This window comes from Lepus europaeus, chromosome X (assembly GCF_033115175.1).
Source record: "Lepus europaeus isolate LE1 chromosome X, mLepTim1.pri, whole genome shotgun sequence".
Classification (NCBI taxonomy): domain Eukaryota; kingdom Metazoa; phylum Chordata; class Mammalia; order Lagomorpha; family Leporidae; genus Lepus; species Lepus europaeus.
The window spans coordinates 129,461,115-129,474,697 of record NC_084850.1 but is presented as its reverse complement, the minus strand read 5'-3'; the positions used below and the strand labels follow the sequence as shown (position 1 = coordinate 129,474,697).

The following is a 13,583-nucleotide window of genomic DNA, read 5'->3' as shown; positions in this document are numbered from 1 at the left end:
GTTGGGGCACTGGATTCTGTCCTGGTTGCTCCTCTTCCAGTCCAGCTCTCTGCTGTGGCCCAGGAAGGCAGTGGAGGATGGCCCAAGTCCTTGGGCCCTGCACCTGCATGGGAGACCAGGAGGAAGCACCTGGCTCCCGGCTTTGAATAGGCCTAGCACCGGCCATAGTGGCCATTTGGGGGGGGGGGGTGAACCAACGGAAGGAAGACCTTTCTCTCTGTCTCTAACTCTGCCTGTCAAACAAACAAACAAAAAAATACAAAGTATGCTCATAGTGTCACAAACCAATCTACTCATGAAAACCCTTACTACTCTATTTTCTAGGATTCTTCCCCTCATCTTGGACATCTTTCTTAAAATTTCATAATAGCAACAGAGTAATTTTCACTAAGTGAGTTCTAAGTTTTCTTCATAAAGTTTATATTTTATTTGGAAAGCCAAAATGATCTCATAAAATAGGGAAATATATTCAAGCATAGAAAAGAAACTTAAAATCTATTATAATCCTATCCGCTAAAGGCAATCAGAATTTGATGTTCCAACTTCATTCTTTAGAGTTAGACAAGTTTTACAGTGTTTCCTATTTCACAGAAGTGGCATTAACCATAGGCTATTTCTCTACAAGTCATTTGTTTGGTGACATCACAACTCAGAATCATTTTCTCACGGCTGAAGTAGTAATGCCAGAACCCGGCATCGCAAACAGCTGTAAGAACAGTGAGGAAGAGGCAGGGAACTGCTCCAGTAGGATAAGGAGGAAGATACAAAACGGGAACAGCGATTTTACACCAAGAGGCTGACAGTGCCATCTTCACTCCCTACTTTTTTCTTTTTTATACATTTTCTTTCCAAAAATAATTACATTTCTTTCTCTTCCTTATGGATGACTATGTGGAGGACCACACTTCCCTCAACAAAACGCTCCACCTCTGTACTTGAAGGGCTTGGGTTAGATGACCTCCAAAGTCTCACCTGGAGCCAACACACCCTTCTCAGAAGACTAAGAAATGTGATCTGTGTGTCACGAGAGCAGTGATCTGGAATGGGGACCCCTGCCACAGAAGATGGCAGGAGCAGAGACGGGATTTGTGGAGTAGCTAAGGAACTTCCGTTCAGTTGGACACACACCAGGTAGTGAGAAAAGGGACTAGAGGTGGGTGGTTTTGAGAAAACTTTTCAAGCACCGAGAACGGTGATCTCAGAGTGTGAAGTTTTATTTAACGTGGAATAGGGAGTCGTGGTGGGCTTCTGAGCTTTAGGGGAGGATGCACTGAAGAGATACCAAGCAGGGAGCCCACCTGGCCAAAAAAATTAAACTTGGCAATGACTGGGGGGAGCTGGTGATGGGAAAGGATTGTCAAGGAGTGAGGGACGACTCTCAGAAGGGCTGGAAACAGGAACTGATTGTCTGGGGAGGAGAGTGATGGGAAGCAAACATTAACTAAAAGTTTAAACCTTTTGGTAAAAAAAAAAATGATAGATGGCAATATTGGAAGCTATACCCTGTGAAGAAGAAACATGTTGGGTCTTAAATGTCATCTCCATCCTGAGGTAGAATTGATGGGCAAAGAGGGGCGATGTTGGACCCAGCTTAAGCTAGATGTTGGGGTGGCAATCTCCAGCTAAGGGTTCCAAGGTGTGGTGGTCGGCAGGCCTGTCAGAGACGTATATGTGGGAATGGAGAGAAGGGAGAGACAGAGCCTTCCACATGCATGGAAGGAGAAGAGGGTACAAGGAAGCAGCTGGAATTAAATGAGAGCAGAGCAGCAATGCCAAGGGTTCTTTGGATGGAAATGGGTGATGTGAGCTGTTGGCTCCACCTTCAAAATAAATCCAGACTACAACCATTCATCATTTTCATCACTACCACCCTGGTTCAAGCCATCATCAGCTCTCCCTGAAATACACTGGCCATCTATACCCACAGGTTCCACATCTTCAGATTCAACCAAGCATGGATGGAAAATATATTTTTTTGATAAGCAGAGAGACAGAGAGTGAGTTCCTGTACGCTGGTTCACTCCCCCAGTGCCTACAAAGGCTGGGACTGGGTCAGGCTAAAGACGGGAGCCAGCAACTCAATCGAGGCCTTACATGGGTGGCAGGAACTCAATTACTTGAGCCATTACCAATGTCTCCCAGTGTGTGCATTAGCAGGAAGCTCGCGTCAGGAATCGAATCCAGGCACTCCAAGGTGAGATACAGGCATATGAAACTTGTATTTTAACCATTAGACCACACACTGGCCCCACAGGTTGAAAATATTTTTAAAGATAATTGCATCTGTACTGAACATGTACAGATTTTTTCTTATCATTATTTCCTAAAGAATACAGTATAACACGTATTTACATAGATTTACATTATATTAGGTATTTTAAATAATCTAAATGTGATTTAAAGTAAATGGGAGAGCACTGTGGCGTAGCAGGTAAGGCCGCCGCCTGCAGTCCCAGGATCCCATATGGATGCTGGTTTGAGTCCCAGCTGCTCCACTTCCAATCCAGCTCTCTGCTATGGCCTGGGAAAGTGGTGGAGGATGGCCCAAGTCCTTGGGCCCCTACACCCAGAGGAGGCTCCTCTTTCTCTGCCTCTCCTTCTCTATCCCTGACTTTCAAGTAAATTAAGTAAATCTTTTAAAAAAAAAGTTAATGGGAAGACTACATACATTATATGTAAATACTGTGTCATTTTATATAAGGGATTGGAGCATCCATGGATTTTGGTGTTCACAGTGAGTCCTGGAATCGATCCCCTACGAATATCAAGGGATAACTCTTGTACTGCAAATGGCTAACTGTTCCCTACTACTGCCCTTGCCCCTCAGGTAGATTGTTTCATGACCACGAATTCCACCCATCCCAATACGAAAGCCTCTGGGCAATGCACTTTGCCATTACTCCCACCTCTGCATATGGCAGAAGTAACCTTGTGGGAGTTTCTGAGCCTTAGCCTAAGCGTTCACTTAGAATGGCGCTTACCAATCAGAGAGCTGGTCTACCAGGATTAGACCATGGTGGAAAACTGAGGGGTGCCCCAACAGTCCAACCAGCTGCCATACGTGTGGGAGACCATCGTCGATCTTCCATCCCTGCCTGATCCTCCCCTGCTGTAAGAGTGAGCCCAAGAGGGACCGGCACTGTGGTGTAGTGGGTAAAGCTGCTGCCTGTAGTGATGGAATCCCCTACTGACACTGGTTCGAGTCCTGGCTGCTCCACTTCTGATCTGGCTTCCTGCGAATGTGCCTGGGAAAGCAGCGAAAGATGGCCTAAGTGCTTGGGCCCCTGCCGCCACGTGGGAGATCTAGAAGCTCCTGGCTTTGGATCAACCCAGTTCCAGCTGTGGAGCCCATTTGGGGAGTGAACCAGTCATGGAAGACCTCTCTCTCACACTCTCTCTCTCTGCCTCTGCATAACTCTGCCTTTCAAATAAATAAATAAATCATTTTTCTTTTACAGAAAGAGTGAGCCCAGGTAAAGCAACAGAGGGATAGCCTGGCAAACCCACAGAAGCGTGTGCAATCCTCTCTCGCTGTTTGAAGGCACTACCTTTGGGCATTGTTATGCAGCAAGCGATAGCTGGTATGCCTACTCTTCTTTGCATAGCAGCGAGTGTATTCTTCTCATATCCCATCACTCCTCTGCTCAGAACCTTCCAGGGCTACTCCTTTGCACTCAGAGTAGAAGGGTCTTTTCCCCTTCTCCGGCTTCATGGTGCTTGCCCCTCTACTTACTCTACTCCACCAGCACGTCCAGCCTTTCTCTTCCACAAGGCCCTTGCTCTTACCATCCCTCTGCCTGAACTCATTCGCAGCAGTGAGCTGCAAGGCTCACTCCCTCAATGACCTTCACGTCGTAAATGACCCTCACTGTCCACCTGTTCAAAGTTGGAGACCGCCCTCCCCACCTTCCTTTTTCCCCTCCCTGCTTAACATCTGCCCTAGCCTCACCAGCTGCTGCTGTCCCATCTCCATTACTTTAGTGGTCCGGCTTCCCTTGCTGGCAATGCTAGATCCCTGAGGGCAGGGATTCAGGCCTGTCGTATCTATGCCACCACAGGAAGCCCTCAGTACACACGTGGGGAATCAAAGAATGAACGAATGTCATGCATGGCTGGTAGTCGAGAAGAGTCTGGAAGGGTGGCTGGCAAGGAGCATGCTGAGCCTCCTCCTTGCTCCATACACAAGTGGACTCAATGGGAAGAGTGCGATCCGTAGGAGAAGGCTTTTCTACTGATTTCTCCCAGACAAGGGAATCTGGAAGCTCCCAGAACACGCTTACTTCGCACTGCCAGTAGACAGGCACACACATACACACAGGGAGAAGATCTGGGTCCTTGTAATTCTGGCCTTTAGCAGGTGTGCGCTCTGGCCAGACTGAAGGTTTACCACTCAATGGCGCAGTCTCGGCTGTTGATATCCCTGCAGTCAGAGTCCAGGAAGATGTCCTTGTAGATCCTCCCACACAAGCAGAACATGTCAGGACCTGGGCAGTCACAGCTCTGTAGAACCTGCAGCATCACCTGAAGAGCCCTCTCCCGGTCCCCTGGGTCATTTCTCCTGTGAAAGACACAGCGGGACAGTGTGAACGTCGGAGTCTACAGAGAGGAGTGTGTGCACGTTCGTTCTGCTGAATGACCGAGTCCAGTGATGCTGGCCTGCAGCAGAAAAACTATTCTCGATATTTCATTGTCCAGGTTCCAATGTAACAGCCGCTGAAGCTGCACACCAGTCAGTCTCATACAACTACACTTACTCTCTAAACGATCCCACCTTTGACAAATCATAAGGAAAAAAATTAGACAAGAGCAAAAAAATAATAAGCTTTAAGAGTCATGTCAGCCAGGGAGTGGCATTGTGGCACAGCAGGTTAAGCCTCCACCTGCGACGCTGGCATCCTATGAGCGCTGGTTCCAATCCTGGCTGCTCCACTTGCCATCCAGCTCGCTGCTAATGTGCCTGGGAAAGCAGGAAAGCAGTGCAGAACAGCCCAAGTGATTGGGCCCCTGCCAACCCATGTGGGAAAACTGGATAGAGTTCCAGGCTCCCGGCTTCAGTCTGGCACAGTGTCAGCTGTTGCAGCCATTTGGGGAGTGAACCAGTAGATGGACGATCTCTCTCTCTCTGTTTCTCTCTCTCTCTCTCTATAACTCTTTCAAAAAATAAACATTTTCTTATGCGTGGACTTCAAATATCTTCTGCACCAAAATAAACACTTTTAATTACATAAGCTTTTTGAAGTACTCTTGTACAAGGCAGTCATGTGTATATTTTATTGATATCTACTCTAATAAATACATAAAGAGATTATTCTTAATTTCTGGATCATTTTTACAAGATGCCCTTTTACACTTTCTTTCCTGGGGACACATTCATGTATCTCAAAAGACAGATCAGTACCGGGGCCAGTGCTGGGGTGCAGTGGGTTAAAGCCCTGGCCTGAAGCACTGGCATCTCATATGGGCGCTGATTCTAGTCCCGGCTGCTCCTCTTCCAATCTAGCTCTCTGCTATGGCCTGGGAAAGCAGTACAAGATGGCCCAAGTCCATGAGCCCCTGCACCCACGTGGGAGACCCCGAAGAAGCTCCCGGCTCCTGGCTTCAGATCGGTGCAGCTCTGGCCATTGTGGCCATCTAGGGAGTGAACCAGCAGCTTGAAGACCTCTATCTCTCTGTAACTCTGTCTTTCAAATAAACGAAATAAATCTTTAAAAAAAAAGACTGATTAGTACCTAAAACAGCCTTTTTTTTAAAAAAGATGTATTTATTCATTTGAAAGTCCGAGTTACAGAGAAAAAGGGAAAGACAGAGAGGAGATTTTCCATCTGCTGGTTCACTCCCCAAACGGCCACAATGGCCAGGGCAGGGCCAGACTAAAACCAAGAGCTTCTTCTGGGTCCCCCACATGGGTGCAGGGGCCCAAGCACTTGGGCCATCTTCTACTGCTTTCCCAGGTGCATTATCAGAGAGCTGGATTGGAAGTGGAGCAGCCGGGACTCGAACTGGCACCCATATGGGATGCCAGCACTGCAGGTGGAGGCTTAACCCGCTGCACCACAGTGCCAACCTTGCTAAAACAGCCTTTCTTTTTTATGTTTTTAAACTTTTATTTAATGAATATAAATTTCCAGTGTACAGCTTATGGATTACAATGGCTTCCCCCCCCCATAACTTCCCTCCCACCCGCAACCCTCCCCTCTCCCGCTCCCTCTCCCCTTCCATTCACATCAAGATTCATTTTCAATTCTCTTTATATACAGAAGATCAATTTAATATAAAGATTTCAACAGTTTGCACCCACATAGAAACACAAAGTGAAACATACTGTTTGAGTACTAGTTATAGCATTAAATCAAAATGTACAGCACATTAAAGACAGAGATCCCACATGAGGAGCAAGTGCACAGTGGCTCCTGTTGTTGACCAAACAAATTGACACTCTAGTTTATGGCACCAGTAACCACCCTAGGCTCTTGTCATGAGTTGCCAAGGCTATGGAAGCCTTCCAAGTTTGCCGACTCTGATCATATTTAGACAAGGTCATAAAAGACAGGGTGAGGATAGTAACCAATGATCCTAAGAGTGGCATTTACCAGGTTTGAACAATTATACAGCATTAAGTGGGGAAGAGGATCATCAGTACACACATGTTGGGAGTAGAGCCATTGGTGGTAGAGTAGAGGTTATGATTACAAAGGAATGAGGCCCAAGTGCGCTAGACAGGGTCTAGAACAAAGGACAGAGTCATTATTAGAGGAACTAAGAAAGGTGCTGTCTAAGCTACAATTAAGTTTTCTGATTGAGAGGCAAATAGAACCTGACAGAAGGGGCTTGATAATAATCTGGTGGGCTTTAGGCCTTGTAAGTTAAGAGGCCCAGACCTATCTATCTCTTCACATGGGGTATATCCTAAGGGAGGTGTGAACCTCCTAGGGGAAGGCACTCTGTTGACTCTCATTACTTGGCTGGCCTGGGAGGAGAGCTGGCCAGGTAAAGGCAGGGGGCATCTCTAACAGGAAATTTACAGTTCTGCCTGCAATGTTGCTGACCCTACTTGACCACACCCTCAGCTGCAGTGGTCACTTTGGAAGTTGGGCTGAGTGAAGGGCTTTTCAGCTTAGAGCCAATAAGATCTGTGGCTCTGACCTGGGCATCCTTCGACTCCAGGGCAGGTCCATTTCCTGTGATCCAACTCTTGGCAGAGCTGCCAGGGCTCTTCACAAGCTGACTTCTGCTGAAGCCCAGGCTTACCACATTGAAAGCCACTGCAGTGGACTGGCCTGTTGGGTCTCCTTGAGGGCAGATCACTGTACAGATCAGCCATTAATAGGCCTGCCACCCATTGCTTCTGATGCCTAGCTTTCTTTTCCTCCTGGTTTGTGTTAAAGCAGACCAGAGGATGCAAGTCAAGGGAGTGCCTGTGTCCCATCTCTAATCTTCGGTGGCCTGAACTACAATTCTATAGTCACAGGCATGTTCTGTAGTAGTTTTTCTAAGGTAGACAATGCCCATGGGAAAATTATATTCTCACTTTAAAACTTTCTTTCCCTTTGGTCTGAAAGGGAGGTAAAACAGCCTTTCTTGACTGGAGTTCTACGATGGAATTAAGCCTGCCAGAACATTATTTGATTATTTCAGTGAGGATTTTCTCCATTCTCCCAAGGATGGTCCATGGATAACCCCGTTCTAGAGGGATGACAGGGACTCATTCATTCACACAGTGGATGTTGTAAGGCATTCCAGCTCACTCTGTTAGGGAACTCAGCCCAGGTTGAGAAGAGATCATCTAGATGCTTAGTGATCTTCTGCAAGTCTGCAAAAATTAAGCCTTTAATTTGACTCGGAGTTTTTTCCATTTTCTACTTTTGTCCTATTCCAGTATTTTTGATCTTTCCTCTTCCATACAGAATCCAATTTAGCCAGTTTACAAACTGGATTTTTTTTTTATACCACAACCCACCCAGGATACCTTTTAATTTTTAAAAGCCAACAGACACCAATATAACTCAAATTTACTAAAGCATTTAAATAATTCCTAATGTCTACAGAGAGAAGTAAAAAAGATTAAGACTTTTTTTTTTGACAGGCAGAGTGGATAGTGAGAGAGAGACAGAGAGAAGGGTCTTCCTTTTTGCCATTGGTTCACCCTCCAATGGCCGCTTCGGCCGGCGCATCTCGCGGATCCGAAGCCAGGAGCCAGGTGCTTCTCCTGGTCTCCAATGCGGGTGCAGGGCCCAAGCACTTGGGCCATCCTCCACTGCCTTCCCGGGCCATAGCAGAGAGCTGGCCTGGAAGAGGGGCAACCGGGATAGAATCCGGCACCCCAACCGGGACTAGAACCCGGTGTGCTGGCGCCGCAAGGCGGAGGATTAGCCTGTTAAGCCACGGCGCCGGCCAAGATTAAGACTTTAATGCAGTACAAAATTTATATACCTGTTATTAGCCAACCTCTGAGGTGTGAAATATTCAAGAGTCTGAAAAGAATGTACTTAAATGCTGAATTATTGGTGTGATTTCACATTGGCTTATCTGTGGCTCATTTTTTTGGGACCAGTCACATTAAGATTTCTCTTAAAATTGTTTCATTAACTTTAAACTTACCCTCATTTCTCAAAACAAAAGGCCTTTTGAGTATAAACCAAACAAAAATCAAGCATTTGAAAAAAATGAAAAAGCAAAGAGATTTTCAGCGTAACAGCCTCTTGAAGACAGGTGCTAAATCGCTAATCCCTTCAGCGGTTAACAATCAGCTTTCTGATCTGCTTATCATTTTCAGATCCCAAGGCATCCAGCCACAGGCCTACAGATCAAAACTCCCATGTTTAATCAGCCAGGGACATCTGTTTCTGGCAATAAGACTATTTCATAATAAAGAGAAGGAAAACTGTGACAGTGGGTCTCAACACTGGCTGTATATTAGAATCATCTGGGAGCTTTAAAAACCCTGGGCTCTAGGCTGCACACCAGACCAGTTAAATCCGAATCTCTGCAGGGAAGACCAACACCTCCGTGCTTCTTATCCCGTGCATTCCAATTCCGTGGGCCTGCATCACTTGCTAAATCCACTGATGCAGTCTCAGCCCTAATCCTATACACATGCATCTGACCTGTGTGTGCACTCCCTCCTCCTGGGACTATCTTCCTCAGCTGATCTGCAGGACATCATGCTTGCCCGATTTTCCTCCTACCTGTCTTTCTGGTTCCTAGCCATCTCTCTGATCTCTTAGCACCAGAGTGTCCTTCAGCACAACCCTCGGACTTTTTCCTCGAGACTAGTAACTATGCTAGATCCTTTGGTGATATCATCCAACGCCATCATTTTTCAAATCATCTATATTCTGACGATGCCCACATCTTTATCTTCAGTACAGGCCTCTCCAGCTGTCTACTTCACATCTAATTTAACATAGCAAAAAAATCAAAATCAAACTCCTGATCTTCCCATTAAATCTGTTCTTAGCAGAGTCTTCCCCTCTTGCTTCCAATCCTGTTACTCAGACCAAAATCTTGGAAATCATACTTGATTCTTCTAATACCCCTTATTCAATCTGCAGATGCTGGTGGATTTCAAGCCATTTCCAAAGCTGGCCTGTTCCTCATGACTCCTACTGTTACCGTGCTGATCCAAACCAGCACCATTTGTTGTTCCCTAGAAACTATTGGCCTATAAACTTAATGCTCCCTAGAAACTATTGGCCACTCAGAAGTCAGAGTGATGCTGTTACAAAGGAACTCAGATCATGGCATTCTTCTACTCAAAACTCTCCAGTGGCTCCCATCTTTGAACACACACTGATCGTTTCAATGGTCCACAAGGCTCTACAAGATCTGGCTTCTAGTTCTCTCTCTAACTATCCACCACACCCCCAACCCACTACCTCCTCTGCTCAAGCTATACAAACCTCTTAGCTATTTTAAAAAACATTTATTTATTTATTTATTTGAAAGAGAGAGAATCTTCCATCCGCTGGTTCACTCCCCAAATGGCAACAACAACCAGGGTGGGGCTGAGCCAAAGCCAGGAGCTTCTTCCGGGTCTCCCATGCGGTACAAGGGCCCAAACACCTGGGCTACTCTCCGCTGCTTTCCCAGGCACAATAGCAGGGAACTAGATCATAAGTATAGCAGTCAGGACTTGAACTGGTGCCCATATGGGATGCTGGCACTGTAGATAATGGCTTAACCTGCTACACCACAGCACTGGTGCCTCTGTGCCATTCCGCATGCTGATCTCCCAGTCTGGATGGTTGTCCCATCCACTGACACAGCTCCTTTGCCTCTTTCTGGTACTTTCCCCACATCACTGTCAAGTGAAGTCTTCCCTGAGCACCAAACTTAAAATGACAACCTTCCCATCCCACTGGTCCTATTATCATAACCTAGTCTAATCACTTTGCTTATTTCATGTTGTCTCCCTTCCATTTCAGAATGCAAGCTCCAACAGAGCAGAGTTTCTGGCCGAGTCTATTTACTGCGGTGTTCCACGGCACAGGACTGGATCTGGAACGTGGCGGGTGCTCCATGGCTGTGTGGTGAATGAATGCCCAACTGAGCAGGACCACAGGGCAGACACCAAACTGACCTGACAAGTCACTTGTGCAATATGAGTGCTATCAGAGAACACAGTTCAGAGGCACAATTGTTTTAAATGTCTCCATTTTTTCCAACAAAAATGTAAACATATTATTTATACAACCAAATGCACAGAATAAAAACAAAACACTGGGGCCGGCACTGTGGCATAGTGGGTAAAGCCACTGCCTGCAGTGCTGGCATCCCAAATGGGCACAAGTTCGAGTCTTGGCTGCTCCACTTCCAGTTCAGCTCTCTGCTGTGGCCTGGGAAAGCAGTAGAAGATGGCCCAAGTCCTTGGGCCCCTGAACCCACATGGGAGACCCGGGAGAAGCTCCTGGCTCCTGGCTTCAGATCAGCTCAGCTCCAGCCACTGTGATCAATTGGAGACTGAATCAGCAAATGGAAGACTCACTCTCTCTGCCTCTCCTTCTCTTTCTGTAATTCTGCCTTTCAAATCAATCAATCAATCGTTTAAAAAAAATACAACACTGGACTGAGAATCATACCAAGCTAGGTTCTGGTTATTGTCACACTATTTACTACTCCTCTCAATCCTGGGCTAGTCACTTAGGCCTTTGTCACTTAGGCTCTGGCACAGTCAAAATGGGGAAAGCACCCAAGTTTCTATCAATTGATGGATCGGTAAAAGTGCAGTCTGTCCATACAGTGGCATGTCATTCAGCAGTAACAGGGGATGAAGTACTGATGCACACTACAACATGGATAGATGCTTACAACACTACATCAAGTGAAAAAAGCCAGATGCAAGAGAACACATATCACAGGAGCCCCTGATACAGAATGTCCCAAATAGCTACCACCACAGAAACAGAAAAAAGACTCGTGGCTTCCTAGGGCTAGAGAGTGAAGTGAGGGAAAAGGGAGGAACTACTAACGTATGGTCAAAACATATTGGTAGTTGCTTACCGATGGAGAGGAGGACTACAAACTGGGAAGGGGGTGGTTGGTAAGGTACATTTTTTGGGGAGAAGGGGAGATGAAAATGTCCTAAAATTGATTGCATTGATGATCATGACTACACTAAGAACCACGGAATTGTACATTTTTAAAACTTTTATTTATTTGAAAGAATTACAGAGAGAGAAGGAGAGACAGAGATCTCCCACCCACTGGTTTACTCCCCAGATGGCAGCAACAGCCAGGGCTGGGCCAAGCCAAAGCCAGGAGCTTCTTCAGGGTCTCCCACATGGGTAGCAGGAGCCCAAGCACTTGGGCCATCTTCTGCTGCTTTCCCAAGCAATTAGCAGGAAGCTGGATCAGAAGTGAAATGGCCAAGACTCGAAGCACAGTCTATATGGGATGCTGGCATCACAGACGGCAGTTTTACCTACCACACCAAAGTGCTGGCCTGACTTGCATACTTTTGAGTCAACTGTATGGTACAGGAATTCTATCTCGATAAAGCTGTGACAAAGCACACAAACCTTCCATTGAATCTCACCAAGCTCTCCCTCTTCAGATCTTGGACCTGAGGATTCAAGAGAGGGCACAGACCCAAGACAGAAACAGTCCGGGTCACCAAGCAAACACCTGAGGAAGAGACTGCCCAAGCAGGAGACACTCACATTGGACTGTTGCCTGAGTGTGAAGAAACTTCCGTGGAGGGAAGCTGACACTGTGGGGGCTGTTACACCATTACCCACCCGTGACTCATGCGCAAGTCAACAACACTAAGAGGAATGCCTTTCCTCGGTCGGGGAGACCCACTCCGCCGAGTCTGTGTCGAATCCCGTGTTCTGTGGACCTTCAGGATCCCACACGAGGAAGACTGCCATCACCGCTGACTCTGATCTAGTCTAAGCAGCCCTCCACTGGTAGCAACTCCCCACTGGGGCCATGGTGTACTCCAACCATTACGTTTGCATACCAGCACTTAGGTTTTTCTTTCTACATACAATGAGTATGTATGACTGAGATACTATTAGGCATAGGCTTACCTATCAATAGGAAAATACAACAGATTCTCCTTCTACTGCCAAGCCCTTAACCGGCAGCACCCAGACACTCATGATATGGATCTCTTCCACCTCTAGACTGAGGCCCCCCTGCAACCGGGAACATACCTGACAGTAGACTATCCAGTCATTTGTGAACCTGTTCAGTAAGCACTTACTGAGCACCCACCATGTAGGTGGCCTAGTGTTCTAAGCCTATGGTATGTAACAGCCTATAAACATCACAGCACCTGCCTCCACCTGAGGCTTACAGTCTAGTGAGAGGGACGCTGGGTATTAAGCAAGTCAACACAGAAACGTGAGCTCTGAAGGAAAACAGCAGGTGGGAGAAGAAGGAGTATCAGGGCTACAGTTCCTCGACTTGGTCTTCTGAGCGACACCCACCTCTCTCGGAACGGTCCATGCCAAGCAGACCTGGGAGCATCGGAGAGTCAGTCAGGTAAGGAAGGAGATGAGGACAGCCTGCGGCTCTTCAGACTGAGGGCAGGTGAGGGCAGCTCGAGAACACGGCCCCGGGAGGGGCAGGACAGCAGGGGAGCGGGGCTACCCAGCCCAACTCCCAGGAGCCTTTCTTCCCAAGCACCGGTCTCAGAGTGGGCGCTTCCCATTGCTTACGTAAGAGCTGGGGTGCACTCCATTGAGTCACACACACTCAAACACGGCTATTCTGAAGTTGAAGGGAAACACCAGCCAAGTACTTTGGATAATGCGAAGAGCCTACTTTGATTTGGTGGCCCTGGTGTGTCTTCAGGAATTTTTCCAGGGAAATGGGAAAAGCTTTCTCCCTGTTTCTCCTGCTCCATGTCCCCATCTTAAGGGCAACGGTGACAAGAATGAACCCATGTAAAGTTTTTCAATATATAGTCTAAGGCACAGGAGACCAAATCTACAAGAAACTCTCAAGGAATGTTTCCTAAATGGAACTGTGGCTTGTCCTCATTTTTTTCAACATCTTCAGGCAGAGGGTGAGAAGAAAGCTCTTCCAGGTTTTGTGTCTCCTGGACTACCAGTTTGGTCTTCTACATTCAATATGGC

General features: G+C 46.9%; 1 protein-coding gene across 1 annotated transcript in view; it reads right to left on the bottom strand.

The window, feature by feature from the left end:
- MAP3K15 (mitogen-activated protein kinase kinase kinase 15) overlaps positions 1 to 13,583 on the bottom strand; it is a 119,284-nt gene that overhangs the window by 43,772 nt on the left and 61,929 nt on the right. Inside the window, exon 7 of the mRNA XM_062183153.1 lies at positions 4,388 to 4,558. Within this exon, the coding sequence (XP_062039137.1) occupies positions 4,388 to 4,558 (171 nt within the window). The remainder of the gene's footprint in view (positions 1 to 4,387; positions 4,559 to 13,583) is intronic.